The sequence below is a fragment of the Pyricularia grisea genome (genome assembly GCF_004355905.1).
Source record: "Pyricularia grisea strain NI907 chromosome Unknown Pyricularia_grisea_NI907_Scaffold_4, whole genome shotgun sequence".
Classification (NCBI taxonomy): domain Eukaryota; kingdom Fungi; phylum Ascomycota; class Sordariomycetes; order Magnaporthales; family Pyriculariaceae; genus Pyricularia; species Pyricularia grisea.
The window spans coordinates 713610-741557 of record NW_022156718.1 but is presented as its reverse complement, the minus strand read 5'-3'; the positions used below and the strand labels follow the sequence as shown (position 1 = coordinate 741557).

Sequence of the window (27948 nt, the reverse complement as noted above, 5' to 3'; positions counted from 1 at the left end):
TGTTACAGAAATACTATTCTTTCTGATCAAATCGACAAGTACGGTTTCAACATTGAGATTCAATTTGACAAACTGCGTGTGCTCAAAATCAAATAAAAACGCCCAGTCCCAATGCAAATTCCCCTGCAGTACTACTGTATAAGAAAAGAGATAGAAAGCAGAAAAATTGCTTTCAACAAATGCGTCAAAAATCACCCCCTTTCCACACTCAATACTCGGCCAAAAGCAAGAAAGAAAGAAAAGCTGACATAAAAAAACACACTAAACACCAAAGGATTTTCGCCCCTATTAACGCCGGCCCTTCCCAAAAAGATATGTCTGGCCCCCATCCTAGTAGTCATAACACTGATCCCAAGCCCTATTATCCGGTCGAAAAAGGTATTCATACACACTGATGCCGGCTGCTTTCATGTGCCTGTGACAGAGCTGCCCCAGACGTTGCTCCAACCATCGTCCTTCAGCCGTCACAAACCCATTCGGCAAACACGCACCATCTCGCCGTCCTGTCTGCCAGGACAAGCCCACGCCAGACACCCTTTTCACTGCACTTTATAATCGTTTCCCATGTACCGCCGTCACTCACGTCCTCGTCAGACCCGACAGTCCTGCCGCCGACGCCCACTGCCCCGTTTCGTCGCTCTTCCTTTCTCATGAGCCTTAGGATTTTGCCGCCGGGCGTCTGGATCGCCAACTTGGCTGGCTTCTTCCCGCTCACCACCCCGGATCCGTTGGTCGATGCCGAACTAGGCATGGATCCTGCTGCGCTAGAGCTGGTCATGCTCATTGCCGAGCCCGGCCTTGCAAACGGTATTGGCGATGCGCCTCCTGGATTTGAGGATGGTGTCATCGCGGAACCCGTCCCCAGCGAGCTGGGGTGTTGTCGTATGGCAAACACAAACGTGTTGTTCAGCGCCAGGCGCTGGCACTGGGGCTGCACAACATAAATGTCGTGCCTCTGCGCATGCGGTGTCGGGTGCCGCGTAACAAACTCGTAGGGTGGGTTCTCCCCGGTATGCATTATTGGCACCGCAAACGCCACTGGATGCGGTATGTCTTTGATACTGTGCATCAGACCCCTCTTTCCTGCGTACACCTTGAGAATTCCGGTGCCCTCGTCGCCGGGTAACAGAGCCTTGACTGTATATCTTTTTGCCCCACCGACCCAGTCCGCCTGGGCCAGAGCTCGCTTCTTCACCACGTCGCCGGACTCGAAATAGTCGCCATCAGCGTCCCTGGAGAAGGCCCGCACCTCGACCTCGGCGGCCACCTCCACGTCCTCGGGCACAGTGAACTTGACATGTACCATCTCGAGGTCCTCGATCCTTGTCAACGATGTGTTGTAGTCCACTAGATGCAAGCCGTTTCGGAAGTATGGAGGGGAGGCGCATGGCAGATTGAGGAGGATCTCGTGAGCCACAGGCGGACATATGTGCTGCTGTCCGTGGTGTTCCGGAATGTGCGTCCAGCAGATCTCTGTGGGCCGTGTCAAAAACCACCAGGGGTCTGCAACGCCACTGCCTGCGCTGGAGTACAGGCCTCGTTGCGGGTTTGAAGGACTGGCCAGGCAAGCATCTATCATTCGCCACTCATTGTCCACAAGGACTGCGTTCCACCAATGATTTGACCGTGGCATCAGTCCCATCTCGGGTACCTCGCCAGGAGATTTGAGGTAGCCACGCACAACCTCGCAGTGTATCCCGACCGCTGCACACATCTCGTATACTAGCACGGCGTACTCCTCAGCGCAGCCACGTTTGCTTGCTATCGATCGCCTCGTATCAATCTGGCCTTCGTAATCCTCCTCCCAGCAGATCTTCTCGGCAACCCAGGTGAAGATGGCCCGCAGCCGCTGCACGTCGCTACGGTATGGCCTACAGACGTACGTTGTAGCCAAAGTTATCGAGGTTGTCGTCGGGGGTAGGCCGCTGATGAAGCGCGAGTTCTTGTCCACCTGGCTCAAGTTGATGGCTGCGTAGTTCATTGGTTCCGCCACGGGCATGCCGTCCGCGCCCTCGTCACCATCTATGCTGCCGTAGAGCTCGTCCACGGGATCCAAAGCTGGGTAGTCCATCATCTGGCAGCGTTCGCGTCGCTCACTCCTTTCGTTTCGACTCAGGGTGTTTGATCGGTTCACATCACGACGGATCTGCACCCAGTCGACACCCGCTCCAAGGCCCATCTCCCTTGCCGTGTCCCTCCCAGCGCCGGGACCGGCCAGCCCGCCTGCAATTCCAACAAATGCGGTGGGTGTTGAACGTCCTCGTGGTGAATTCAAAGACCCTGCACCCGCGGTTGCGATGCTGCCTCGAGTGCTTGCCACCCCAGTCTTGGCAGATTCCAATATTTTCTTGAAAAAGTTGGACTTTTTTGTCTTGGGTGTAGTCAACCCTCCCAGGCCGCCTATGTTAGCCATTGGATCGTCGTTGTGGTATGCGACTTGCGACTTGGGCCGCGTCACTTGGGCATCGGATGCATGGCTGCTGTGGTAAGTTACGCCGGTGAACGGAGTTTCTGGCCGGTCCAACTCCGGCTCGCGCATGCTCATAGCACTTTGAGCTCTTCGGTGCTGGTTCTTTCGTGCTAAGCTTCCGGCACTGGTAGCACTGATGCCTCCTGCAGATACACCGCTCATCAAGCTGTGGCTTGTACTTTGTGTCGTTGTGCTCTGATTTCCTGAGGATGTGCTGGTGGAATTCGTTTTGGTGGTGAATGTGCGTCCCAGTACTTGTCTTCCGACGTCATACGCCGACTTCCTATGTCGGAGCTTGGGCTGGCTTCCAGATTGGCTTGAGGCGCCGTGGATGCTGCCTCCCATAGATGACTTTGGTCGGTCATAAGACTGGGACTTGGGTGGAGGTGGTGGTGCCATTTCGTCGTCAACTCGGCTCGAGCTCTGATTGTGCATGTTTCTCAGCCGTGTCTCCATCCTTTCGACATAGTTGCTTAGTTGTGGAAGTCCAAGTTCATCCGGGTCATGGCCCACGCCATGAAGCGTATTCTCTTGACTGCCTCCCTGTGATGAGCCTGCGCTATAGGTCTCATACCCGGAGTCGGCTCTAGCGATTCCCATAGAAGTTTGTGGCCTGGACTGTTCCTTTTTGTGGTTGCGTCTTCTCGACTGTTGATGAAGCATATCGAAGGACTCGGGAGACCAAGGATCGAAGGGAGTGGGTTCTGGCGATGGATTTTGAGGGGGTAGACCGAGAGCACCCAATTGTTCCATGACGCCATCCATAGCTTCCCGCAGAGGGGATGGTGTCATCCCGCCGCGTCCTAGGCCGGGTGATGGAGGACATGGGGACGGCACTCTGGGAGTATGGTAGCCAGTTGTACGCAGACCATATGGAACGTTCGAGCCATTTCTGCTCCCGTCGACCTCAGGCTGTTGATGGTCGTACTGTACGTTGGAGCCGTGCCTGCTGCGACCCACCTGTCGGTTATCGTAGCTTAGGTTCGAGCCATGCCTTTCTAGGCCTGCACCATTCTGACTATCGTAAGACATATTTGAGTTATGCCGTGGCACATGTCGGTGAGGGGGAGGTGCTGGTGGGGGCGGAGACTCAGGACCATCCTGAAGGTTGAGCTGTTGTGCGGAATCGAAGCTGCCCACTGATGGCCGATATGGCTTATAAGCAATTTCTGATGGAGCCGGAGATGGTGCTCTAGACCCGAAAGCGTCGAAGCCGCCGGGGCTCACGGCCCTCCTCATTTCCTCGTATCTCTGTAATGGTGCAGGACTTGCAGCTCTCCTCATATCCTCATATCTGTGCGATGGGGCTGGACTTGCTGCTCTCCTCATGTCGTTATATCTTTGTGTGGGCGCAGGGCTCGCAGCTCTCCTCATGTCATCGTATCTGTGCGACGGGGCAGGGCTCACCGCTCTCCTCACATCATCATATCTTTGGGCCGGTGCTGGACTGACGGCTCGATGAGAATTTTGATGATGGACTCTAGGAGGCGCAGGACTGGGGACTCTTGCCGCAACGCTTGTGGCAGAAGCTTCGCGTGAGTGGGTAGGGCTCTCCTTGTATGTTTCGGGCTGCTTTGCTGTCGTATAATGCGGCGCTTTTGCGTAGGCCTCGAACGGTTTTCGAAAAGTCCTGGACTTTTGGGGCGTATCCTTGGGGCTTGGTGTGTTATTCTGGGGAAGCGGACTCGTAGACCTGCTCATGGGCCGGAAGTTATCTGGAAGAAGCTCGACAAAGTTGGAGGGAAAGACGCCGACCATGCGTCGATCCCTACGTAGCCTGCCCGTCCACCAAGAGCCGTCGCCAGCGTTCAGACATTCGATCAAATCGCCCTCGATGAACCCCAGATCTCGCTTGGACTATGGTTGTTTGTGGTACGCGTGAGTGACTTGACCCTCGACGTGAAATCTCCTGGTTATTCCACCTGCAGACTTACCTCTCCTCCCCACGAGTATACGGCTCTGCACCAACACGGAAACCGCGTCGGTAGAGGCGGTGGTGCTGGGGCCATTTCATCAAGTTTTCTGGGATTGGTAAAATCGCCGAAAGGAAGACCAGAAAGGCGCTGGATTGTGCGCGTTGGATTCGCAAACAATTCTGGCTGGCGACGTTAGTCAGCCAGGGATATCGGGCGGCAGAGATTGCGCAGGTCTGTAAGTTGGTAGTTCAAATTGAAAGCAGCCAATGTTGCTGGCTCGTTCGTTTTTTTGTTTTTTTTTTACCAGGTTTGACTGGTGAGCAGGTAGCTTAGAGAAAAGGCGGACCGCCAGAAGAAATGCTGCAAAACCAAAAGATAACAAAAGCAACCACAACGCTCGCGGAACGAATGAATCAATCAGTCCGACGTACGGTACGCATGAGGAACGAACGAATGTATGGATGGATGATCTAAACAACCGGGCAGGGCTCGCTCGACGTGGTGGTAGCGGTTTACCAGTGGAGGCTTTGGCGAAAGAGACGAGGAGCCTGCCCACTTGCACCCGGACCGGGATTGTGGCCCAAGTAAGAGCCCAAAAGCGGTGGACGAACCAAGCCATTTTCTGTGTTTACTTAGCCGTTGCCATGATGGCAACGGGAGCTTTGACCATTTGACCGGGGTATGGTGAGGGGTCAAGGGTGAATCCATCCCATCTGACAAGGGGCCCGTTTACATTGGACGCACGCTAAGAGCAATTGGATGCGACCAACGACGGACTACCACAAAGTATCTCAGCGCAAGAGACAAGACAAACGAGCCAGATTCAGGGATCTTTTGTGATGGTACGTACATCTCGAGACGATCCGATGACCAGACCAGATTAGACTATTCCGGCCGGATAGATCATGATGCTCATTTGAAATGTCAAATTCAAATTCTTTGAGGTCCGGTACAGGTAGCGTACTCAAACATTCATCTCGATAATGCATGCACTAGAATTAAATCAAAGTAAAAATGTCTTGTTTACCTACACGCGATGGCTTTAAGATGTGACGCAACCAACAAAGAAAGAAGCTCGATCTGTCAGGTGTGCCACCCGAACAAATGGAACCAACAGGGTTCACAGTACCTGCAAGCTGCACTGGCGTTGGAATGCATCTGCATGTTGTGCTAGACAACTCGGGGATGGCTGAGAGCTGCAAGAACAAGAATAAAATATTGGTTGGCGCCCTTGCGATTTCTCCATCGTACTTTTTTTTTTTTTTCCTTGTGTCCCAAAATCGCTCCGATAATGAAATTTGCAGACAGTCTCCTCCAAACGACAATGTTTATTCTGTTTGTTCAGCGGCTTCACCAAAACTCAATTCATCTCAAAGCCCGTGACAAGGGGTAGCTTTGCTTTCCACCCAAGCAGACAGGCACCCCAGCTCCTAGGCCAAGGTCAGGGATCTAGCGGGTTGCTGGGCAGACACAGGCAGGCCCGTGCAAGCTCCGCGCGAATCCAAACAAGCACCTTAATTACCGTTCGTGCGCCTGCCATCCAGACTCCATCAGCCGGGCGCACAGCTCATTGATATACAATTATTGTCTCTCGACCCTCGCAAATCTGAAAAATTTCTAAACTCACGATTCCACTCGAGACTCCAGTTCTCCATCGCTCGAAATCGAACCCTTCTCCTTGTCTCGACACAGACGTTTTATAGCTCCCCTGCTGCTAAGCCGGGCGGCTGCTACCTTCCTCTGCGCCATCGCGCGCGCTCGACAAATCTTTGGCCAGATCTCGGTCAAGTGTTGCTGCTGGGCCGGTCCCGGTTCGTAAGAGGAACACAAAATAAAAAGATGGCCGTCGACGGAGGTCTCGCGAGCCACTACCAAGTCCTCGAGGAACTCGGGCGTACGTTCTCATATTGTTTTTTAACAAAGACGGAGAAAGTGACGGGCTGAATAGATACTAACATTTTTTTACCATTCATATCAACAGAGGGGAGCTTTGGTGTTGTCTACAAAGCTATTGAACGAGCCACGGGCGAGACTGTTGCCATCAAACATGTGTGTTTTTTTTTTCCCTAATCGGTCACTCAAACACCATCAATAAAGCCCCTCGTCTTTTGATGGGTTCCGTTTCTGACACCTTTTGCCCACTTCACAGATCGACTTGGAATCGAGCGAAGATGATATTCAAGAAATCCAGCAGGAGATATCCGTCCTTAGCACTTGCGCAAGCCCTTTTGTCACACAGTACAAAGCTAGCTTTCTCAGGGGCCACAAACTATGGATCGTTATGGAATACCTCGGTGGAGGGTCCTGTCTTGACCTGGTGAGCTTTTGCCCTCAGATAGTAGTTTTGCTAAACTACTTACAGCATACTAATCCGACCCCAACTTCTCACCTATGTAGCTCAAGCCTGGGTTATTCAGCGAAGGCCATATAGCCATTGTTTGCCGGGAACTCCTGAGGGGTCTTGAGTATCTCCACGCTGAAGGGAAAATCCACCGAGATATCAAGGCAGCCAACGTCCTCCTCTCGGACAAGGGCCATGTGAAGCTGGCAGACTTCGGTGTCGCCGCACAGCTCACAAACATCAAGTCGCAGCGCAACACCTTCGTCGGAACTCCTTTTTGGATGGCTCCGGAAGTCATCCAGCAGGCTGGGTACGACTTCAAGGCCGACATTTGGTCACTTGGAATTACTGCGATTGAGCTTGCCATGGGCGAACCACCAAACTGTGAGCTTCATCCTATGAAGGCCTTGTTCGAAATCCCCAAGAAGCCTCCACCACGACTCGAAGGCAACTACAGCAAGGAGTTCAAGGACTTCGTTGCCCAGTGTCTGTTGAAGGACTCGGATCGGCGTCCCACGGCCAAGGACCTCCTAAAGCACAAGTTCGTCAGAAATGCTGGCAAGACAGAAGCGCTGCAGGAGCTCATCCAGCGCCGTCAGTGCTTCGACGCCCAGAGTAACCGCAAGTCACATCCTGTCTACTACCAGGAAACGCTACAGTCAATCTCCCCCAAGGACACCTCGGATGAGTGGGTCTTTGACACAGTCAAGTCGGTCCTACCCAGGAAGGCCACCGTCAGATCTCGCAAGGTTTCGTCCATTTTTGCTGCCGAGGAGGCTATGCGCAGACTCGACGTGAAAGATGGACCCCTGCAACCCTCCTCGCCGGCTCCCGGAACTGTCAGGCGAGCCGCCAAGCGTCAACCATCTGCCGTCCAGTACCCATCCTACAATCACTCACCGACAGGGTCGGTCATTATCCACAAAAGACCTTTGCAACCAGATTTGTCTTTTGGGAACTCCGGGTCGACTATGCGTTTGTTCCGGCGTGTGCCTTCGGACGGATCCATGCCAGATGTGTCTCCTCTCGATACGAGTTTTGACAGTTTCAACGACGAAAACCGCCGGTCGATCGTCCCCGTCACTCCGGTGGAGCCCTCTGGCAAAGAGGGCGTCCTCGGACGACGACTTCATTCGAAGGCCATCGAACCTACCTTGGATGAGCTACACGCCCAGACCTCGACGTTGCAGAAACGAGAGGCTATTGCAAACCTTGCGGACGCACTAGGCCACCTCAACGCGGTCGATCCCGATGGCTTGTACCTCTTTCTCCGAAACCTCAACTCCGCCGTATCACAGGACACCAGGTTGAGCAACGCCTTCCTACCTTCCGCCACCCCACCATCCAAGCCTAGCACCCGTGACGGCACGCCACAGGGTGCACCTCCTGGTGCGGCGGTCGCTCAACCAACTCCACAGCCCAGCCCGACCAAGTTGGTACTCAGCCAAGCCAATCCTCATCTCAAGAGCCACAGGCGGCGCCAAGGCAGCAATGTGACTTCTGTGGACGGCGTTGGATCGCCAACCAAGGTCCCTAGCGCACAGGATCGAGAGCGGGCACATGATCTGAAGATGGCCACCCTACGCTCTAGACTTCCCGGCAAAGAGCCAGGTCCTGGCATGGAGCACTACAAGCAACTGTCCGACGTTCTTTATGGGCGCTGGGTCCAGGGTCTGGCTATCCGGTTCCCGGCTTTCAGTGCTGCTGCCGAGCATGATCTCTGAATGTTTGAATACAACTTATGGTTCCAATAAGGCCCCAAAATGTAGGGATGCTACCATATGGGGCCTTGCTAGCCATCACGACAACTGGGTGACTTAATAAGCCGGGTAGGCCTACTTGACTGAGCGCACGGGTTCTATCATCTTGGGCCTCTACAGTGGCGCAAAAATGCTTGGACCCCCCCCCCCCCCCCCCCTTTTAATCGCCGATTTTTTTTCTTTTGCGTCTCAAGCGATATAGACAAAACGCAGCATTGACGGGTTTGGATCTGTTCGTTATGATTCTTGCCCCGTGACAAGAGGGGTGAGTGGTTCATGACGACTATGAGGGGGAAATAACACTTTACGACACTCACGGCCGGATTAAAATGTCATGTCTCCTGTAGCCTCACGACGAGGCGAAACCCGTTTAAACACATTTTTGTTTCTTTGTTTCTCTTTTTTTGTTTCACGGATATACACTATTGTTTGGCGTCTATTACCAGGAGTGTTGGATTTGCTTTGTATTGTTGCGGTAGCATTTGCCATTGGCCTTCACGTTGGAGGAAACTTGTTTTGATCATTGTATACGTAGATACTTTAGATAGGTAGCTCAGCTTCTCTTTACAGAGGGCATGGAAAACTGAATGGTTTCAATTTTTCTCAAACTCACCGCGGATCTAAAGATTAGTGGAGATGACGGCACAAGACAGGGAGGAAGGCAGCAAGGTTTTGTTGGTATGCAGACCTACGCCTATCCCACGTCAAACTTATTGATCAGGTTGGGGCTCAACGCCAAGCGAGAGCTTTATCCTCCAGTTGATAAAATCATCAGTCAGGACCCTCCCATGGCCGGTTTCTTCGATCTTAAACATTTCAATGACAGACGATCGTGCCCGTCTCCGGATCCTCCACACACCGTCATCGTCCATGGTCGATCGAATCCCTTTTTCACAGTGTCAGGAGGTCATATGAACTTGGGGAGGAAGACCAAAGTTTCAACACTCACATTCCAATACCGCAGAGCAGAAGTTGATGCAGGTGTCGCCGTTCCAGGACCTCCCCCGCTGCTGTACGTTGGCCGGGATGGCGTTTGTTTCCATCTCGTCCACGCGCGTGAGCTGCCCATCTCGGGTCCGAAAGCCCACGACGATCTTGGGAACGCCCAGGAGGAAGCTTTGGATCCACCACTTGAGCAGCTTCCGCTCGAAGTTTGCGGCGTCACGGTCGTTTCTCACCTCTGCTGAGGTCTTGAGTTCGACCCAGTTGATTGGGCCAGGCGTTGATGGCTTCGAATCCCAGACTATACGCGTTGTTTGAGTTTGTTAGAACCATTATAATCACCGCAATGACCAGGCGGCATTGGAGAATTCTAGCTGGTTGCTCACTCGCGTCGACTTCGCCTCCTAGGCATAGAATTGTTTTGCCAATTCCTGTACGCACAACCGAGCAGTATTGCTCCTTGTTGTTGGTTGGCTCCTGCTCGCGGCCTTCTATGTAGTCACGAGAGGTCTCTCCCCATGGTTTTGGTATCGTGGATAATGTCTCGAACTTGTACCCTGCTACTGTTGAGTACGTATTACGTCGAACGGTACGGGATCAAATCGGCGCTTTGCTCACCCCAGAAGGTCATAACTTCGCGAGGAATCGGACTTTTCCAAGGTTCTGAATCTTGAGCCTTCTTTGACTCCATACGGGAGGCATGGTCCTCTTCTATGAAGCTTCCTGGCCCAGGAGAGGTTAGCAGGCTTGGCCAAGCACCTTTCAAAAACATTGCTAGGTGGAGACCAGTCGGCTTCACATACACACAATCCTTGGATGGAGAGTTAGTACCACACAGCTTAGGGCAAATTGGCCGCAAGGAGTCTATAGGTGAAGAGAAACATGTACCTGATAGAGAGTTGCGTTGAGGTCAAATCTGCCACAGGTGAGAACGTGATCAAAGGGAAATCAGTATCTTCCCAGGTCCAGCACATCTATATATTAGCTGCCATGAAAGTATTGGCCACTCGAAAACATACCCATCACGGTCCTCGTAAGGCGAGGCCATCAACTTTCAAGTTTGCGTGTCAGTCAAAGCCTTGTTGTAGACTTACTATTTTTAACTTCGTCTCCAGATTGAAATACGCTACATCTCACCTTTGTGACGATACCACGCCATGTTACCACATGTGCATCGATCTTCTTCCCAGTCCGTTGTTCATGGGCTATGATGGTCTGCAGAAGGCTGTCTATGTGCTCGGCAGATGCTCCTTCGTCCAGCTTGTCAAAGCTTTCAAACCCTTCCGACAGATCGGCTCCTAGGCGAGGCGGGTAATACCATTTCATTGAGCTGTCATCAAGACGAAACTTGTGGTCGGCATCGTAGGAAAAGTATGCGAACTCCTGCAAGCGGGATTGAACTGTTCAGCACGTGATTGTGCCCCGGGGCACGGCAGGTTGATGATTAAAATTCAATTCACCTTGGGCCGTCGCACGGGCTCACTTTGCCCAGCGAACTTGGATATGGGCTGCACTTGAAAAGTAACATGGGCCGACATGGTGCAAGCCGGGGAGGGTCTCGCCTGGTGGTGAAGTGAAGCCTTAGGGATCGGGATCGGGGATCGGCACAATAGTCACGTTGATTAATGAACTGGTTCGGCAGTGGGTTTATGCCCCGGCGACCGTTCGTTCATCAATAGGTAGGCTGGCGATTCGGATCTAAGCTTCATTGCATAGCGTGATAGATGTGCAGTAGATAGCATGGAGCTAAGGTCTGGGATCGGCGCGCAATTGATTTCGGGCTTGTCGGGGTCCATCATGTCGTGGCAAGTACACAGTGCTTGAGTACTACATGCCATGGGCATCAGGCTGCCCCAGTAAAGCCCATGTGCCCCGCTGAGGATTGAATTCAGAAGCAGACAATCTGAGCCGTAATTACGTAGGAGAACAAATTGACCATGGTGAATGGAACAAGAAATACTTCTTGATTCTTCGATATCGAGAACAAAATGGACACCGAATGTTGGACTGTAGATTTCACAAGCTGACCCGCTAAAGAGCAATTATCCACATTTGGCACTGTGTAATCTACAGAGCAGCAATTTCGCCCAGGTAAGGTAAGACAAGGTAAGAAGTACTTCACCTGAGATTACTTAGGTACCTGAGGTACTCGAGTACCTATGGACTATTTCGCAGATTTTCAAGTCCAAGGCTCACTCAGTTGGCATCAAAATAATAACTGAGGTGCAACTTAACGTACAATACTTATATGATGATACACACAGAAGTATAAAGATAATCCATCACAGCTCAATGTACTGTAGAATCGTCAAGACGCATCATACTGCAACGATGTTGAGCATCAAGCCATACGATACGCCGTTGCCACTGTATGATATACATGAGGTCGGGTGGCACGGGCTACCGTGCAGGCGTGCCGTTCAACAGCCATGCGTGGCGTCATTTACGGCACCACCATTCAACTTTTTTTTTTTTTTTTTTTTGCCTCACCTCCACTGTTTTCATCAAGCACGTTTTTGTTTTCAAATAACCCCGAGGAGGTCTCATATTCACGGCAGGTCGCCTCCGGTAGGTTTTACTCTGTGTACTCGCCCTGAAAGGAACAAAGCGATGCGTCCATGAAACCAATCAAGGAAAAACAGCAACTAGACCTAGAACCAGAATAGGACTTGGATCTGCAAAGGTGTGGCAATTTCTCCAATTTCTCCAGTTACACTATGATGTTTTGTGCAACGCAGACCATCGAGTAAATAAAAATCTGTCAAATGGTTGCAAGCCAGAATAAGAAGAACAAGGGTATCGATTGAAACAAAACAAAACTAGCGCTGCGATGAAGAAACTTGCTGTAGAACACGCAGACATGTCCGCATTTCGACAATACAGAAAATAGGCCGACAGAAATTAATAAACGGATAGAGCAGTGATAAGCAAGGACAAGATTGGCCGGGATACAAAATAAATTGTTTGGCGCTGTAGAAAATAGCCATGAGTGGCGGGATGAAACACTCTAGCTTAGTTCAATCTAGATAAAGATATGGGCGTACTTTGGGTACGTATCACCTAGGTAGTACGTTGCTTTACGTTAAGGTACGATGGGTATTTTCAAATGGGATTCAATTGTAAGTACAGTAAGCGACCTTGAAGCAAAAAAGGAAGAAAAAAAAATACAGACAGCCGCCATAGAATATTCGTAGCTCAGAGTCCAGAAGACGACCTAATCGTCCGGGCGCTAAAATTAGGCGTTTGTTCTCGGATCGGTTGAGGCTAAGCCTTTTGCGCCGTCTATTTGACGAGAAGATCCCCTGCTTTTTACCCCTGAACCCGCCCCTGAATTGCACGTTGCGGTGAGTTGAGTGTTGGAGGTTGATTCCACACCTGCCCAGACTTTTTCTGACTTCTCATGTCAGACCACGCCAGAACCTAGCTGACCTTCCTCACTTGCATTGCATTGTCGGCGAGACAAGTGGCCTTCCAGGCACGAACGCAGTGTTGCGAATGAGTGTAGAACCACACTGGACGGGTTACCTACATATCTCTGTAGAAAGACTGGACCATTTGATGACAAAGCGCACAGAAAGGAATTGACTGCCTATCGCCCGATGTGGTGGGGGAGAAAGTTGACTTGAAAATTTTGGTTTAGCGAACGTTGGCGAGAACTCCTAGAAGCCAAGATCGAGGTAACATTGACGGGAGGGGTGGAGTCTTGGGGGCAAGCTCTAGCAACCAATGACCGACAAAGAGCCGGGTGTGGCTTGCGACAAGGCCGCGTGCTACAGACACCCACCACCTCTACAAGTCTACCTATACCTTACTTGGAAGATACAGTAAGTAGGAACGTAGCAAGCGTAGATGGCAAGTAAGGCGTGTGCCTGAAGTAGTGTACATACCGCAAGGTACACACCAATAAGGTCAACTCCACAGGTTACCAGTCCGACGGGTATACTGCAGGCTGTTTTTTTAGCACGGCTACTATTCCCGAATGGCCTGCTCTGATATGGATAGCATGAACGGGCATACTGGAGCAATTGGACGACCCATTCATCCAATGACTGAGCATTCTATTGATTGCATTACCATGGAATTGATTTATTTGATCAATGGACCAGTGCTCTACGTCACCATCACCTGCACTTGAACCGACGCTCGCAGAGTAGTATTCGAGCTGTGGCGTCGTCGTGGCTGATGTTAAAGGTGCTTCTGGTCCTGTCTTACTGACCTTTATTGGTCCGTGCTGCTGCGTGCTTTACAACGGTCGGCACTGAGATTAGCACTCATCCAACCAAAGTGGGTCATTCCTGACAATCTCCAATTCACCCCCTTCCTGTGATTTCCGCCATCACCAGGCTCCTTGACGAGACATCACTGTGGATTGACCGGGGTTTGTGCATCTTTCTCCTTTTCTTTTTTTGACTTGACCTGACTTGCGGCAACCAGCCATCGTCGATAAAGATTCATCTTTGGCTTCATTCCCACCAAAGTCGCATCCCACATCTCGACGCTGGCTCATCAAACGCTCCTGGCAGCTCATTCGCGTCTTCTGGTTGTTGTCTTTTTTTTTTTTTTGTTGTTTTCTTTTGGCCCGCCGGCTTTTTCAGTTATTTACGTCTCTCGTTTAAGCCCGACCACTTTTCATCGACCATTCCTATTCCTGATCACGCCTGGGATCCCACGAGTAGGAAATCCCCGCGAACACAGATCTGTTTTAATAAACAAGTCTCGTCTCACTTGACAATCCTGTCACTTTCAATATCCAATCCCGCTCACTCAGGAAAAAACAAATTCGGTCCCTTTGCGCCCGCGGCCTTGTCTGCCACTGACACAAGCCGACGATCTCCAACCCTCGACCGTACGATTCGATAAAATTAACGATCACATTCTACTATCGACCTTGGAAACAATCGGCCAACATGTCTAATTCGTGAGTTTTCCTCATTCTGTTACTTGGTGAAGAGCTGGCTGGATGCAATGCATCCGGTGATTGTTTGTACCAGACTACTAACCCTACCGGTCGTGCTCATAGGTTTGGCGGCCTCTTCAAATCATTCTGGCATACAATGACCAGCTATGATAGACGTACGAAACAAGACCGTAGAGCATACCCCAATCATCTTGCATATCGCTAACCCTACACATCTTGTCAGATTCTGGATACGACTCCCCATATCGCACAGGGCGGCACGTTCCCCTGGGCCAGGGAGGCGGCTTTGGTGGCTTGACGTCTGTTGCCACCGCTTCGGAATCGCGCGCGGACGTTTCTTCACCCTACATAGAGGACGGCCTCAGGCTTACAAGGACCGGAACTGCCTACGAAGGTGCATCGTTGTCTTCACCATCGCTTCTCAGTCCCACTGTCATCAACAGGCCATACTCGCCCGGCCTAAGGGGTGAGAGTGCGAAGCGGACTACCGAAGATGGATTCGAAATACAAAGCCCCAGCGGAGAAATTCCAATGCAGTCATTCCAGGACGGCATGCCTCCCGCACCTCCAGTATCACACTCGTGGGATCGCATCGACAGATGGGCCGAGGACCATTATCCGGAGTTGTACGACCAGGTTTGCGAGGGATGTACCACCAACGATTTGAACGAACTCGAGCATCAACTGGATTGCTCACTACCAATGGATGTCAGAGAGTCGTTGCAGATACACGATGGACAAGAGCGCCCTGGTATTCCTACAGGAATCATCTTCAGCGGTATGTTGCTTGACTGCGAAGAGATTGTACAAGAGTGGGAAAACTGGAGAAAGGTGAACCACGAGTTTCTGCTGGACACTAGAGTGCCAAGCCCGGCCATGCCTTCCAAGGCACTTGGCGGAAGCAGCAGTCAGGCATCCTCGTCCAGAGCAGAGGCCTCATCTTCGGCATCCCCGGCACCGAACAGGCCTATCAACTGGCGGCAGGACCTCCTTTCAAAACAGGATTGTGTTCCTCCTAACAGCATTCAGAAAGTCTATTCTCACCCTGCTTGGATTCCCTTGGTCAGAGACTGGGGCGGCAACAACCTGGCTATTGATCTTGCGCCGGGTCCCGCGGGTACTTGGGGTCAGGTTATCCTCTTCGGCCGTGACTATGATACGAAATATGTCATTGCTCGGTCCTGGTCAGCATTCTTGGCCACGGTTGCGGATGATATGTATAGCGGCAAGTGGTGGGTCGATGAGGACACCAAGGAGTTGAAGCTACGGGAGTTTAAGGCCTCCCGCGTCGAACCGTCTTACTTTGATATTCTTCGATGGCGGACTGATCAGAAACACGGGCGCCGTGCCGCGCAGAGGAAATCGATGGGTCCCGGGGCCTCTGGCGGTGTCTCACCCAAGGTCGCATCGCCTTACGGTAGCCCAAAGCTTGAGTCTCCCGCCGAGCCCAGAGGACGCCCACTTCAGCGCTTAAGCATTGGATCGCCTCTTGTCAGCCCGAACAGGCCAGGATACGGCAAGATGAGCCCACTCGCAAGGGTTACAGAAGAGACGTCTCTTCCGGAGGCCGAGCTCGGCTTCCCCAGCAGTCCTCTTGCCATCAACGATACGACCAAGCACAAGGAAAATCTTCTCGAGCTGGATACCCCACGACCAAGCGTCAGCACCGAGGACAGCAACAACGGCGCCGCAACGAGACTCGAGGCTCTTGAGAACAGCGAGGCGAACGGTGAGAATGCGAAGGAGATGAACAGCCCTGTATCACCCACGAATGTCTCGACCGTCACGACGGTGACCGAAGTGAATGGAAAGTCGGTCAAGGCCAATGGCAAACAACCTGCCGTAACAGAAGAGGCCATGAAGACGATCGACATCTAGAGCGATTCACTCGTCTGAGAGGGCCTTTTCTTAAATACGATTAGCCTCGACATTTGCCCGCTGGCCCGCGGGGGTTTCGAGATGTGAAAAAGACGACCAGGTTGACCGGAGTTTGAGGCGTTTGATTCGAAAGCAAGTTTCTGTTTTATCGGCTTTGCGTTTTACTTGTGATTCGCCTATCATCACCATTTGATACATACAGCATTGAGAAGGCAGCGGAGTCCAGCACTACCCTTTCCTTGATTTTATCTCTTTTTTCTTCAACAAGCTCTCAGTACTTGCCACACCCCGTTACTGTTTCTTTGGCCAATATAATGACTGACCGGTGGGCCTTGTTGCCTCTCAGGAGGCGGCCACAGAGGCATTGGGGGTGTTACTGGCTAGCTACTGTTCCTGTAATATACTACAATTATGGGCTTTTCAAAGCTAGGCCATGGAGTTTTTTATGTCTGATTTTGAGAAGTCTAATATAGCCTTGGTTCATGAGATTTGTCTGGATGAATGGGTATCCTGAACCTAAGCGGGGAATATTAAGGGTTAGTGTTATAGAGAAGTTTGTGAGCCTTTGTTTCACAGCGTGTGTACATTAGGCAGGCAAAATGTCTTGAATGTCAGTTTCTTAAGTGCGAGAGAATCCTTAGTTTGTTGAAAGCGCCAATGCCTAATTTCTTGTGACTTATCTAAAGAAATACTCACGGATGCCTGTCAAGGTACGTAGGTACCTAGGTAGGTAGGTAGTTAATTGACTATTCAATGCTGATGTTCGTATGATGAGTGAGATTACCTGACCTCGTGACCTAGCACGTGATGCATGACGGTGCAATCGGGAACGATTGGCCAACCCGCGGCACGGTCGCTTACTACTGACTTATCCTTATCGTGGCGCAACATCATCACCACTGTGACGTCCAAACGACGACATTCATCCTAGACGCGACAGTCGGGCACTCGACTCATCACAACAAGACAGAACACGAAATCTTTGCATCGATTTGTAGGCGCCGACCGATTGACCCGCACCATCTACTCTATTTGTGCAGTTCACGCCTCTGTTAAACGAACCTTGTCCATACCCGACTCGCATTACCAACTATGGAAGAAGAACGTCTCTGGAAGTTCCGTAGGCCGCAATGGCTCAATAGCGTGTGGGCAAGGAATGCGGGAGTTTACACATCGGGCGCTTTGGTAGGCAACCCATCTTCTCAAGGGCTTAGCAGGACTTCCTTCTTAGATTAGAACGGGATTCTCTCTGGGAGCTACGCCCCTCAGCAACTCTCTTAGTCCCAGACAACAAGGGCCCTTTCTCTACGAGATAGCGTGCAGCAACTCAATATGGACGCTCTACTGACGGTGCCTGATCTTGAAGTTCTCGCTTGCATTCTACGTTCTCCTCGACGCCGCAGTGTGGTCCAAATCCCCACTCAACCCATCCGACACGCACGTCACCTTTGTCGACTGGCTGCCCTTCATCTTTTCGAGTCTGGGCATGCTCATCATCAACAGCGTGGAGAAGTCTCGCCTGGGTGCCGACTCGTTCAGCTACAGCGGCTCGGGTGTGGCGTGGAAGGCGCGCGTCGTGCTCTTCCTCGGCTTCGCGTGCCTCGCGGGTGGCATGGCCGGCGGCGTCTGTGTGTTTGTCCTCGGATACGTCGTGCCGGGCCTGGGAATGCCGCAGATGTTTATGGGCGTTGAGAATGTGGTTGCAAATGCCCTTGTTGGGCTGAGGTACGTTTTGCTCTACTGCATTATCTACTGCTGCGTATATTTGAGGCTGGACTTGGACTGACCTGTGAGGAATGGATGCGTGTACAGCTCGGCCGTACTCTGGATCAGCCAGAACATGGAGGATGAATACTCGTACAACTTGGCTCTATGAGTTGTTTCTATTCTATCCTCTTGTCCATTGCAGTGAACAGATTGCCTAATTGTTTGCTAGTCCCCTCGGCACCACATCGTGAGAGATTGCGCCGGCCGGATACCATGAGTATGGTCTGTTTGGTTGATGGACACCCACGCAATGATCTTGCGGAGTAGGAATGTGTTTGTTTGGGTGTTTCGGGCGAGGGTAGCAACACAGGGACGGCCCGTTCGCCTCGGCAAGTCACTTATATCTTGTGATACTTGACGTGTATTTCTAAGTCATCGAATTCTGAGGAGCATAAGACGCACCTATTCACAGCTTTACTTCCGTAAACTGAAAGTCTTTTCCATGCTTTGATTTTCTGCGAGGTCCTTGGTCGGGCTTGGGGCAACATCACGATTAAAAACTCTTCATGTACTTCATGTTCGTTGCCCGATATTACTCTTACCTCATTGTGACGAGTAACGGGGTAATTTAAAGAAGTGATATGAATCTCTTTCACATGGTCTGATTTTACCCGAGACATGTTTATCAGTCTCCCAGATGGGTGCCATCATCGTCCCGGTGAAAATTGATTGGGATTACGATGAATCTGTTGAGCTGCGGCTTGCCGGGCAGCCATATACGGTCGGTCCCTAACGTATACTACCTAGGGCGGAGCATTCCAAGCGTGGCCACAGTCGGCTCCATGATAAATGTCGCAGTGCTCTCCACATGTATTCCCGTAACTTCCATGAACCCTCACCGGTCGATCCCCATATCCAATGGTCTGATACGGTTTCCTGCCCGACTAGAGTTACCTAGACCAGACTAGGTAGGTAGCCTCTGCCAAGATTTGCTCTGCGGCTGCTTTTATTGCAAATTTTCGCGCTGTGCAACTAATTCTCAGGAACAATGTATATTATAAGGGGGGCAAATTGTTTTGATACAATAAAGCATCATTATAGTGCCTTTGACTGTATATACCCCTTGGCCACTTGTCGACCTGGTCGTTTGCTCCGAGTGGCGGCAGGGGAAATCCTGTGGCATACACAACCTGAAAAAAGTTTGTTCCCGAAAGGGGCTCATGATCAGCGCGGGGTATGCAACCACAGACAAAGACTTGAAAGGATTTTTGTCCAGCTGCATTACGGAGCAATTACCGCCACCTCTGGTTCGGTGGGTAAGGTACCAAAAGCCGGTATTAGGAACAACTCCGTAGTCTGCTCACATTTTTTTTTCTTCTCCTCGTGTCCCCTGCTCATACTACAAGAATTCCACTTTCCCTCCCTCCCCGTGGCGACATATAATCATCACCATGCTGCATGCAAGTCGCCCAAAACGGAATCCCACAAAACCCGACCACTGTTGCCGTTCGAGAGCCAGTCAGATCCCCCTCTTCCCAAAGAGTCCCTCCAATAAAGACCCTGCGGGACGGATCTGTTCGACATCCCAGGCTGCGACGCCTTTTCGGGCCTATGAGTAGGTAACCTACCCAGCTAGTATGCGGGAGCCTATGAACCGTTTGTACTCGGCTGTCGATGGGCTTGCTTGACGTACTGGTAAGTAACACGCCCCCCTTTGCGGAAATCTACCTGATCTTGGGATCAGGTGAATTGGGGAGGAAGGGCAAAAGGTGTGAAGTTGGCCCAAGCTCCTAACTCTCCGCCTCAAGTGGACTAACTTCGTAAAGAACCTGCTCCGTACGAATGAATGTACTCTATACTATTGGACCTTGCGCCGGTTCTTGCATGCATGTTATTAAGGGTAACCTACCGCAGTAGTAGCTTGGGTAGCCTTGCCGAAATGTGTTCGTTGCTAGCACTTTCCTTGGGCAGCATACGTATGAGTTTCTTCTTAAAAATTTACTCCCGTGACATTGGTAGATGCAGATTTGGGTCCTCACGGAACGATAAAAAAACGTACGAGAAATCTTTGTAACGAAACAAAGACCCCCGTAATTCTCGGGAGTAGTTCATGCCCGTGCGATCCGGAAGATTGCCGGATTTCCAGCCAAATGCTTAATGTCCAATCGTCAAATAAACGTAGCGAAGGTCAAATAGTTATGCATGTATCGGCAGCTGACCTACCCTCAGACTCAGCCCAGGCAAATCAAAGATACCTCGCCTAACCTATACGTGGGTACCTAGAATTCAATGGCTGGCTGCCCAGGTACCACCATATTGGCGGTTTGCCGCATCTCGATTTTGTTGCCATTGCAATGCAAGCATTCATAACTCTTGATGGGCTGCTTGAGCATTACTTCCCGCTTACAAAAACGCGTCACTCGAAATGCCACATAGTGTTCAGTTTTCCATCCATATACGGAGTACACCCTTAGAAAGGCCAAGGCGTTGGCGTGACTGTTGGCGACGTTAGTCCAAGGTACTGCATGGGAGGGGAAAAGAGAGAGAGGGTACCAAAAAAAAAAAAAAAAAAAAAAAAAAAAAAAAAAAAAAAAAAAAAAAAAAAAAAAAAAAAAAAAAAAAAAACCATCTTAGCCTGACGTCTGATGAGGGCCCAAAGGCTGTTTAGCGTGGTCTAATAATGATCATGGGACTTCAAGTCCCATCCTGTGCAGAAACCATAAAATAAAAAGGGCTATGGGACGAGCAAGGATCTGCTTTTGCCGTAAAGCAAGAAAGTCACCATCAGGAACCTCGCAGCTTGCCATGAGTTCTTATTGGATGCAATGTAAACCTGCGCTTTCTGATTGGACATGGCAGCATGTGTTTCTAAAGCAGGTAAGGCAGGGTATGCATGTGAAATGCGACAAAAAGCTACAGTGTGCAGCTGCACTTGAGTTTCCAATTGTGGCAGCAAAAGGAGGAAAGGTATACGGATAGTACAGGATGGAGTTCAGCTTACTTGACTCGGGTCCTTTCTGTTTATTTGTTTTCTTGCAACTGTAACAAACAATAACTCGGGGGTTATATTATGACGGCTAGGTCTCAATTGACAGGAAACGACATACTGAGCATAATTCAGACCGGTCTATACCGTAGATAAAATTGACATTATTGGGAGGGGCCTTTTTTTTTTTTTTTCTTCCTAATGCCAATGTTTGGTACGGAGCTTGGGCATACCATACCTTGCGGATGCGGGGAAGTTTTGCAGCTAAGCTGTTTGTGGGAGAGTGCCGCGATCCGAAAATTAGTGACGATGTAGACTGTTCGCGATTTGGAGAATCATCAAAAAAATCAGAAAGAGAAAGCCATTCGGAAAGTAGCCATGGTGAGGCTCATTGATCATTCCCGCGACACGGCATCGGTCTTCGGAACCGGAGTGTCTAGACGTTGCCTTCTCAACAATCCCCGCCTGCAGCACCAGCTCACCGGGGAACCGACACTCGAAGTGATGTGGGTCGAGCGAGATGTTTTTCGTCCCTGTGCTGTTCCGGCGCGTGGGACTGATTTGACTTCGAGCCGCCGAGTCCTTAGCGCAATGTTTTACGTCTCAAAATCGGGCACATGAGCAGAAAAGGCTCCAGCAAGCGCCACTCCAAATCGGCGGGACCTGGTCAGCTCCCCATCTACCCCCGTGAACCAGCCTTGTCAGCCAAAGGAACTGCAGGCATAATCGCCTGTGATTTGTTGGAAAAGGCACGTCATCCTTTTGAAGAAGTACAGGCACTGCCTGCTAGCATTCCAGCCCCCTCTTTGTCGGATCTCTCACTCCAACTGCGGCATCGTGACCTTGTCCCGGCAGACCGACTAGCTCAAGGTCTATAACTGTTCATGTCTTGACTAATTAGTTGGCAAAGCCTGAGTTTTTCCAACTTGAGACGGTTGATCTCACTGCGGTCCATTTCCTGGCGGGAGTTTTTCCAACGTGGGATGTTGGCCATGCGTATTGCTTACCTACGATACAATGACCCTTTCGCGAAGATGGCAAAAACAAATAGTGATCTGACCTGACCTAATCAAATCGCATACTTCGTAAATTGTAGGTCCGACTGACCGAAAGCTATACAGTAAATGTTTTTTTTTCTTTTCTTTGCTCTAGGCTGCATGTGCCATGGGCTTACTTGTTGTCGATCATCTTGCAGTAAACCCGTGCGAGCATCGACCTGTATGCAACGCTGTTGATTTTCTTCTTCCTTTTCTTTAAGAGACGAGCTCATCTTATCCACTCAATTCCAATGAAGATTGTAATAGGTAACGAAGAAAAATGCACGAGTCTTTTACACATATTCGATATGTAGGAAACCAACTCCGAAATGAACGACGCCAATGACACCCGAAGGAATCCCCTGCTACTGCTCCTCTCACTGAGGTCATCAGGCCGAATTATGACAGAGGCTGGAAGGGTACCTCCGTACGTATCTTGCGGGACGCGATCGTCGTTCGGGCCGCAAGAAGTCTAAACGGAATCAATCTGAGGTAAGTATACAAATACTCTGCACGCTTCCCAAAGAGATGGTGAGAGAGAAAGGTTGTTGCGTGAGCTCGCGAAACCGAATCATCAAAACTTGTGCGCGCGTGGACGCTTCATGAATGCGGGCGTCTCTAAGGACAGGTACCGTGACTTTGAACATGCCGCCAACCGCCCACCAGCGCCCACCCCCTGAGGTGTACCGTTCCTTAGGTTTCTTTCATCCCAGCCCAATTAAACCTGAACCGAACCCCGTCTGTTCAGGTTGTCATGTAAGTTCCTCAGGTATGATGCATGCATTTGGTGCTATTGTTATTTCTCCCACCTTTGCTGTAGGCACCAAGGTAGGTTGAAGTAAGGCTCCTAGTCTACGTAGGTGCAGTATCCTATAACCTGTGTGGTGGCTGATGCCGCATGTGCGTGTTGAATAAAACTGGCTCCCCTCCCTGACCTTGCCCCGCCTCTGTTTGCTCTTCAGTTCTCATTCCCCGAGATTTTTTAACTTGGAAACCGTTGCGCAACTCCCTAAAAACCTGCCCAACGCGTTAATCTCGTTGGGCTGCAGCCTTTTCGTGTGCACTCAAACGACTCCTCTATTGTTTTGTCGCGACCGAATCGCGTCTGGCCAGACAAATAAGAAGTGACAGAACAAGACAAAGACAACAACAAGCAGTCAGTTTATATCCGGTAATTTAGGTACCTAACTGAAAACTTCTTCTATCAACCAGATTACCTATTCAGTGGTGGTAAGCAAGTACTTTTTTCTTCTTTTCAAACACATGATACACATGAAATGTCGGCATTTTACTTGAATCACCAAGCCAGTTTACACATCTACTTTTTTTTTTGTCACTACATATCAACCAAGCTGGTCTTGACCAAGTGGAAGGTACCCCTCCTGGAAGCTTACTCACTCGTCTTAATCGACAACGTCCCTTGCACCTTTGGGCCTGGCAATGCCCAATGTTCCCCGCGTCTGCACCGTCATCCACTGCCCTGGACAACCCACTATTTGGAGCATCCAACTTGGTGGTACACAACCTAGCTGGGCCACGGATCGATTTTTTGCATTGTCTAGTATACTCTGCTACTTCAGGGTAATGACGCGCAAGTAATTCCCCGAGCTCGAGGCACACTAGATTAGACTTAATCACGATACAAGATGACTGCAAGGGAAGCAAGGGGGGAAACAAGAAAGAAACAAATAATCCCGACCACGTGTGTGGCTGGGTTGGTGTCTTTTTTTTCTTCTTTTTTTTTTTTTTTTTTTTTTTTTTTTTTTTTTTTTTTTTTTCCAACGGGTGTTGGTTGTTTTCCAAGGAGCACCGCTGGCAGACTCACAACCAGCTCAACCCTCGTCTGCCACTGCCCACCACAACACAACCTGACCCCGCAGTCAACTGCAACCGCAAAGTGGAAAAGGTGCCCAGAGCTCCTCGACCAGCGGATACAGACAACCTAGCAAAGCGACCAACAATCCACAAGTTGCGGTTTCCTTTTGAGAGCACCTGCAAGTCGTAGGTAGCACTTGCCAATTGGAGGACCTTGTCGCCTTGCCGGGCGCCGTGCATGTTGTGCGTCAGAGTCTGGCTACCGAGTACCTCCTAGGTTACTGCTGGACCCCTGGCCCCTGGCTCCTCTAACGACACCTGGAAGCCCACCATCACACCCACCTTAAGGTACACACACACACACACGCGCGCGCCCAGCACGAGACCTTGCACCTGCCCGCCCGCCCGCTACCAGCCGCCCACCTCGTCAGTCAGGTCGGCCCCAGCCCGCCGAGCTCTCGCCAATTCAGCTCAACAGTCAACGCCCAGCCAGGTGTTGAGTGTCGCCCTTTGGAACCCCTCTTCATATTCCAAGCCACCGCCACAACGAATTGGTCATTTCCTCATCTTCCACTTTGATCATCATCGCAAACCAGCAAGCCTTTCATTCACTTCACCGTTTCTATCCCTGGTCGTCTTTTTACAGTTAACTACCTACCTACTTATCAAACTGATTTTTAAGTCAAACAACACGGCTATATTGCGTGCTGGCTTGACTTGTTACTGACGCCGGGTTGCTGATCGAAGTTGGGCTGCAGCAGTTTAGCTTTTCAAGGCGCCGGCTCCTGCTTGTACACAGTAAAAGAGTATGGTTGGCCGCCCTTCGTGACCTAACCCCCCCCTACTGTATCCCCACCATCACCTTTCCTTTTCCTACACCACCCTTTTTCATCGCCCAGTGACCACGACCTTATTATTGATCCGTTTTCAGGTTCCCTGCTCATTCTACCTGCTCCGCTTCCCCACTCCTCCGTCACCACCCATTGCTCCCACTTTCTGTTGTCGACCAGTGCGACACTGATCTCCTTGTGTTTTCCCATTCCTCACCCACCTTTTGACATACTCAGCATCAACATACCCGTCGTCTACCAGCCGCTCTCATTCTGCATACTTCCCACCAAAGCCCTGCTTGTGTCTCCACTGACAAGACGAATTGCGCCAGCTCTGAATTGAACCGTCTTTTTGTCCCGTGGTCTATTTCGCAGCGTATGTCCTGATACCCCGGTATCTTCCTTTTGTCAACCGCTACGTTTTTTTTTCTTCGATTCCAAAAAGACGACAGACACCAATCGATTATCAGTCGACGTACGACATCGCCCCGCGACACCTTAGAAAGGCACCAATTCGGATCTTGCTGCCTTACCCAACATCTTGTGCCAATCGACATTTGACGGCGCAGCAATTGCTCTGTCGCCAGCCCACCTCCACCGGGCCGATATTCTTGGCCAAAGTTGCCCACCACGGCGGACCCTGACGAACCTGATAGACAACCTCCCGAATCAGATTTTCTGTAACCAAGTTGGAGAAAATCGAGTCGGCTGCCCGCGATGTCTCAGAACCGTCCAGCAGCCTTCAATACCCTACGGATGGGTGGTCAGTATAGCCTGCTACCGCCCAAGGAGGAAACCCTCAACCCCGGTGCATAAAGACGCAGCTAACAGACTGTGTCTCTAGAAGTCATCCGTGAAAAGGTGCAAGATGGAATCACCGGAGAGACGCGCGATTTGCAGTACACGCAATGCAAGATTGTTGGCAACGGTTCATTCGGCGTCGTCTTTCAGACAAAGCTGTCACCCTCGAACGAAGATGCTGCGATAAAGAGGGTTCTTCAGGACAAGAGGTTCAAGGTGCGCTTGACTCAAGTAGTATACTTGAAGCCGCTTGAAAACAATTGATGCTAACAAGACTTTTTTTTTTTCAGAATCGAGAGCTACAGATCATGCGGATTGTTCGCCATCCGAACATTGTGCAGCTAAAAGCATTTTACTACTCTAATGGGGAGCGCGTGAGTACCCACACCTGTTGAAGGCTGATGGCATCATACTGACCACCCGCAGAAAGATGAGGTGTATCTGAACCTGGTACAAGAATTTGTACCCGAGACCGTCTATCGAGCTTCGAGGTTCTTTAACAAGATGAAGACTACTATGCCGATTCTCGAAGTCAAACTCTACATCTACCAGCTCTTCCGGGCACTGGCCTACATTCACTCTCAGGGAATCTGCCATCGCGATATCAAGCCACAAAACCTCCTCCTCGACCCGACCACCGGCATTTTGAAGCTGTGTGACTTTGGAAGTGCCAAGATTCTCGTCGAGAACGAGCCCAACGTGTCGTACATCTGCTCACGATACTACCGCGCCCCCGAGCTAATCTTTGGAGCCACCAACTATACCACCAAGATTGGTACGTAACCTGGAATGTGATTTGAAGTAGCGATGCTGAAGCCTTCGGCTAACGACGAATTTTCCCCAACCCTAGACGTCTGGTCCACTGGCTGCGTTATGGCAGAGCTGATGCTTGGCCAGCCGTTGTTCCCAGGCGAATCTGGTATAGATCAACTCGTGGAGATTATCAAGGTTCTGGGCACGCCGACTAGGGAGCAGATCCGTACTATGAACCCCAACTACATGGAGCACAAGTTCCCTCAGATTAAGCCTCACCCTTTCAACCGGGTTCTCAGGAAGGCGGACAACAATGCCATTGACTTGATCGCTCGACTCTTGGAGTACACACCAACTGAGCGACTCAGCGCCATCGACGCAATGGTTCATCCTTTCTTTGACGATCTCCGCAATCCATCAACAAAATTGCCAGACTCGAGGCATCAGACTGGTCAGGTTCGGGACTTGCCGCCTCTGTTTGACTTCAACCGGCACGGTAAGTTGTGCATTCGTCTTCACCATTCACACGGCATATGAATGCCCGGCTGACATATGCCCTTACTTTTCCTCACGCCAGAATTGTCGATCGCTCCACAGCTGAACCACCAACTTGTACCGCCACACGTGAGGCCTACACTGGCGGCTCAAGGCTTGGATATTGATCACTTTACGCCTATGCGGAAGGAGGACATGCTTGCGAGGTTAGATTGAGGGGATGGAATGGTCTATGGGCTCCCGTAGCTCATAGGGCTTCTATTGTATCGGTAACATCGGTCTGAAAACGATACGACATCTCATCTCACGATTTTGGGAATTACGCAGAGGATCCTGGCTACGATGTAGCGGCAACGGACGCCCCTGACAACCCCAGTGATCCGGGCTGTCCTGATGTGATTTTAGCCGCCAACACTAGCAGCTGAGAGAATATTGTCGATAACGTTGGAACGGACAACCGGGATACAACCCGAAATCGTGCCAGGCCGGCCAGAAGCCGCCTTGGCCCGAGCGCCCTCGACTGTCGGTGGTGTTCGGGATCCGGATTGGTTCAGGGGTCTACTTGCGTATTGGCTCCGGATGTGGAACAGAGCAGGCTGATATGTGCTTGCCCGGTGCCAAGACCTCATCCAGTTTGAGGCTCGAGGCGACCGTCTTTTTTTGGAAGAACAGATCAAGATTTGCAACCTTTTTCTCCTCTAGATTTCACTCTGCATGATCTGATATGGCTTTACTCTCTCCAAGCTGCATTTGGCACCGGCATTTGAGTCAGTCTGTGCGCGATGAGGGCTATTTGATTTGTTCTCTGGCGGGCAAGCAGCTATCTGTTGTTGACTCGCTGGAGTGATGCTGGCTTGTCCACGTTTTGTTTCGTTTGCGCAATCACACTGCCAAAGGCGGTGGGTTTCCTAGTTGTTCAGGGTCTGCACACGGTAGTCGTCTTATGGCATCTGCCACGGAACTACAAAGGTTCAGAGATGTCATATGCGCTCAGTTTGAAACTCGACATGACTAGATCAATCTTTTAACCAGATGCTACCGAATGAGATCGAATGCATAGGCTCACAGATTACAGGCATTGAAAAAGGGCACGAAAAGTGGGCCGGCGTCACTTTCGCATCAATTTATTATGTATCTCTTATCTTGTTCGCCGTCGTAGTTTTCCGAGGAAGAGGTGAGAGAGTCGAGTCCAATTCAAAAGAAGAAAAAGAAGAAAAAAAAAGCATGATTGCGTCGGCCGTGGCTGGTCCGGTCCAACGAGTTAACGTATCTAATGTAGTGATGCGTTTGTCATTGGAG

The 27948-nt window shown here is 50.7% G+C and overlaps 7 protein-coding genes across 7 annotated transcripts; 5 read left to right on the top strand and 2 right to left on the bottom strand.

Moving 5' to 3' along the window:
- Nucleotides 1-457: 457 nt before the first annotated feature.
- On the bottom strand, nucleotides 458-4899 carry PgNI_06958 (uncharacterized protein; the record flags this gene model as incomplete). The annotated part of the gene is made up of 2 exons (XM_031126976.1): nucleotides 4405-4899; nucleotides 458-4327 (listed from the first exon to the last, which is right to left on the bottom strand). Exons 1-2 carry the CDS (start codon nucleotides 4477-4479, stop codon nucleotides 458-460), a joined length of 3945 nt encoding a protein of 1314 aa, XP_030981025.1. The 5' UTR covers nucleotides 4480-4899.
- An 870-nt stretch (nucleotides 4900-5769) lies between these two features.
- PgNI_06957 (uncharacterized protein) lies at nucleotides 5770-8637 on the top strand. The gene is made up of 4 exons (XM_031126975.1): nucleotides 5770-6280; nucleotides 6368-6435; nucleotides 6536-6703; nucleotides 6784-8637. Exons 1-4 carry the CDS (start codon nucleotides 6226-6228, stop codon nucleotides 8449-8451), a joined length of 1959 nt encoding a protein of 652 aa, XP_030981020.1. The 5' UTR covers nucleotides 5770-6225; the 3' UTR covers nucleotides 8452-8637.
- Nucleotides 8638-8666: 29 nt separating this feature from the next.
- Nucleotides 8667-11217, bottom strand: PgNI_06956 (uncharacterized protein). The gene is made up of 9 exons (XM_031126974.1): nucleotides 10890-11217; nucleotides 10567-10812; nucleotides 10449-10480; nucleotides 10318-10345; nucleotides 10233-10240; nucleotides 10048-10148; nucleotides 9816-9986; nucleotides 9437-9730; nucleotides 8667-9373 (listed from the first exon to the last, which is right to left on the bottom strand). The coding sequence occupies exons 1-9, from the start codon at nucleotides 10965-10967 to the stop codon at nucleotides 9198-9200; spliced, it is 1134 nt and encodes a 377-aa protein (XP_030981021.1). The 5' UTR covers nucleotides 10968-11217; the 3' UTR covers nucleotides 8667-9197.
- Nucleotides 11218-13915: 2698 nt separating this feature from the next.
- PgNI_06955 (uncharacterized protein) lies at nucleotides 13916-16970 on the top strand. The gene is made up of 3 exons (XM_031126973.1): nucleotides 13916-14347; nucleotides 14450-14502; nucleotides 14571-16970. The coding sequence occupies exons 1-3, from the start codon at nucleotides 14337-14339 to the stop codon at nucleotides 16223-16225; spliced, it is 1719 nt and encodes a 572-aa protein (XP_030981022.1). The 5' UTR covers nucleotides 13916-14336; the 3' UTR covers nucleotides 16226-16970.
- Nucleotides 16971-17124: 154 nt separating this feature from the next.
- On the top strand, nucleotides 17125-18579 carry PgNI_06954 (uncharacterized protein). Its single transcript, XM_031126972.1, has 4 exons — nucleotides 17125-17410; nucleotides 17592-17950; nucleotides 18038-18101; nucleotides 18162-18579. The coding sequence occupies exons 1-3, from the start codon at nucleotides 17318-17320 to the stop codon at nucleotides 18099-18101; spliced, it is 516 nt and encodes a 171-aa protein (XP_030981023.1). The 5' UTR covers nucleotides 17125-17317; the 3' UTR covers nucleotides 18162-18579.
- A 796-nt stretch (nucleotides 18580-19375) lies between these two features.
- PgNI_06953 (uncharacterized protein) lies at nucleotides 19376-19905 on the top strand. The gene is made up of 2 exons (XM_031126971.1): nucleotides 19376-19627; nucleotides 19759-19905. Exon 1 carries the CDS (start codon nucleotides 19384-19386, stop codon nucleotides 19549-19551), a length of 168 nt encoding a protein of 55 aa, XP_030981016.1. The 5' UTR covers nucleotides 19376-19383; the 3' UTR covers nucleotides 19552-19627; nucleotides 19759-19905.
- A 3026-nt stretch (nucleotides 19906-22931) lies between these two features.
- Nucleotides 22932-27820, top strand: PgNI_06952 (uncharacterized protein). Its single transcript, XM_031126970.1, has 8 exons — nucleotides 22932-23185; nucleotides 24518-24576; nucleotides 24933-25363; nucleotides 25445-25617; nucleotides 25692-25775; nucleotides 25828-26176; nucleotides 26252-26650; nucleotides 26732-27820. Exons 3-8 carry the CDS (start codon nucleotides 25318-25320, stop codon nucleotides 26863-26865), a joined length of 1185 nt encoding a protein of 394 aa, XP_030981017.1. The 5' UTR covers nucleotides 22932-23185; nucleotides 24518-24576; nucleotides 24933-25317; the 3' UTR covers nucleotides 26866-27820.
- Nucleotides 27821-27948: the final 128 nt, after the last annotated feature.

Excerpts from the sequence above, each read along its gene's own strand:
- PgNI_06952 (XM_031126970.1), top strand. The coding sequence starts at position 25,318 with ATGTCTCAGAACCGTCCAGCAGCCTTCAATACCCTACGGATGGGTG. Across the intron at positions 26,177-26,251 it reads CAACTATACCACCAAGATTG|ACGTCTGGTCCACTGGCTGC; the intron begins GTACGTAACCTG and ends CCCCAACCCTAG. Across the intron at positions 26,651-26,731 it reads GTTTGACTTCAACCGGCACG|AATTGTCGATCGCTCCACAG; the intron begins GTAAGTTGTGCA and ends TCCTCACGCCAG.
- PgNI_06956 (XM_031126974.1), bottom strand. The coding sequence starts at position 10,967 with ATGTCGGCCCATGTTACTTTTCAAGTGCAGCCCATATCCAAGTTCGCT. Across the intron at positions 10,346-10,448 it reads CCTTACGAGGACCGTGATGG|ATTTGACCTCAACGCAACTC; the intron begins GTATGTTTTCGA and ends CACCTGTGGCAG. Across the intron at positions 9,987-10,047 it reads CGAAGTTATGACCTTCTGGG|GGTACAAGTTCGAGACATTA; the intron begins GTGAGCAAAGCG and ends CAACAGTAGCAG.
- PgNI_06955 (XM_031126973.1), top strand. Across the intron at positions 14,503-14,570 it reads AATGACCAGCTATGATAGAC|ATTCTGGATACGACTCCCCA; the intron begins GTACGAAACAAG and ends ACATCTTGTCAG.
- PgNI_06953 (XM_031126971.1), top strand. The coding sequence starts at position 19,384 with ATGCTGCATGCAAGTCGCCCAAAACGGAATCCCACAAAACCCGACCAC.
- PgNI_06954 (XM_031126972.1), top strand. The coding sequence starts at position 17,318 with ATGGAAGAAGAACGTCTCTGGAAGTTCCGTAGGCCGCAATGGCTCAAT. Across the intron at positions 17,411-17,591 it reads TTTACACATCGGGCGCTTTG|TTCTCGCTTGCATTCTACGT; the intron begins GTAGGCAACCCA and ends CTGATCTTGAAG. Across the intron at positions 17,951-18,037 it reads AATGCCCTTGTTGGGCTGAG|CTCGGCCGTACTCTGGATCA; the intron begins GTACGTTTTGCT and ends ATGCGTGTACAG.
- PgNI_06957 (XM_031126975.1), top strand. The coding sequence starts at position 6,226 with ATGGCCGTCGACGGAGGTCTCGCGAGCCACTACCAAGTCCTCGAGGAA. Across the intron at positions 6,281-6,367 it reads AGTCCTCGAGGAACTCGGGC|AGGGGAGCTTTGGTGTTGTC; the intron begins GTACGTTCTCAT and ends TCATATCAACAG. Across the intron at positions 6,436-6,535 it reads AGACTGTTGCCATCAAACAT|ATCGACTTGGAATCGAGCGA; the intron begins GTGTGTTTTTTT and ends CCCACTTCACAG.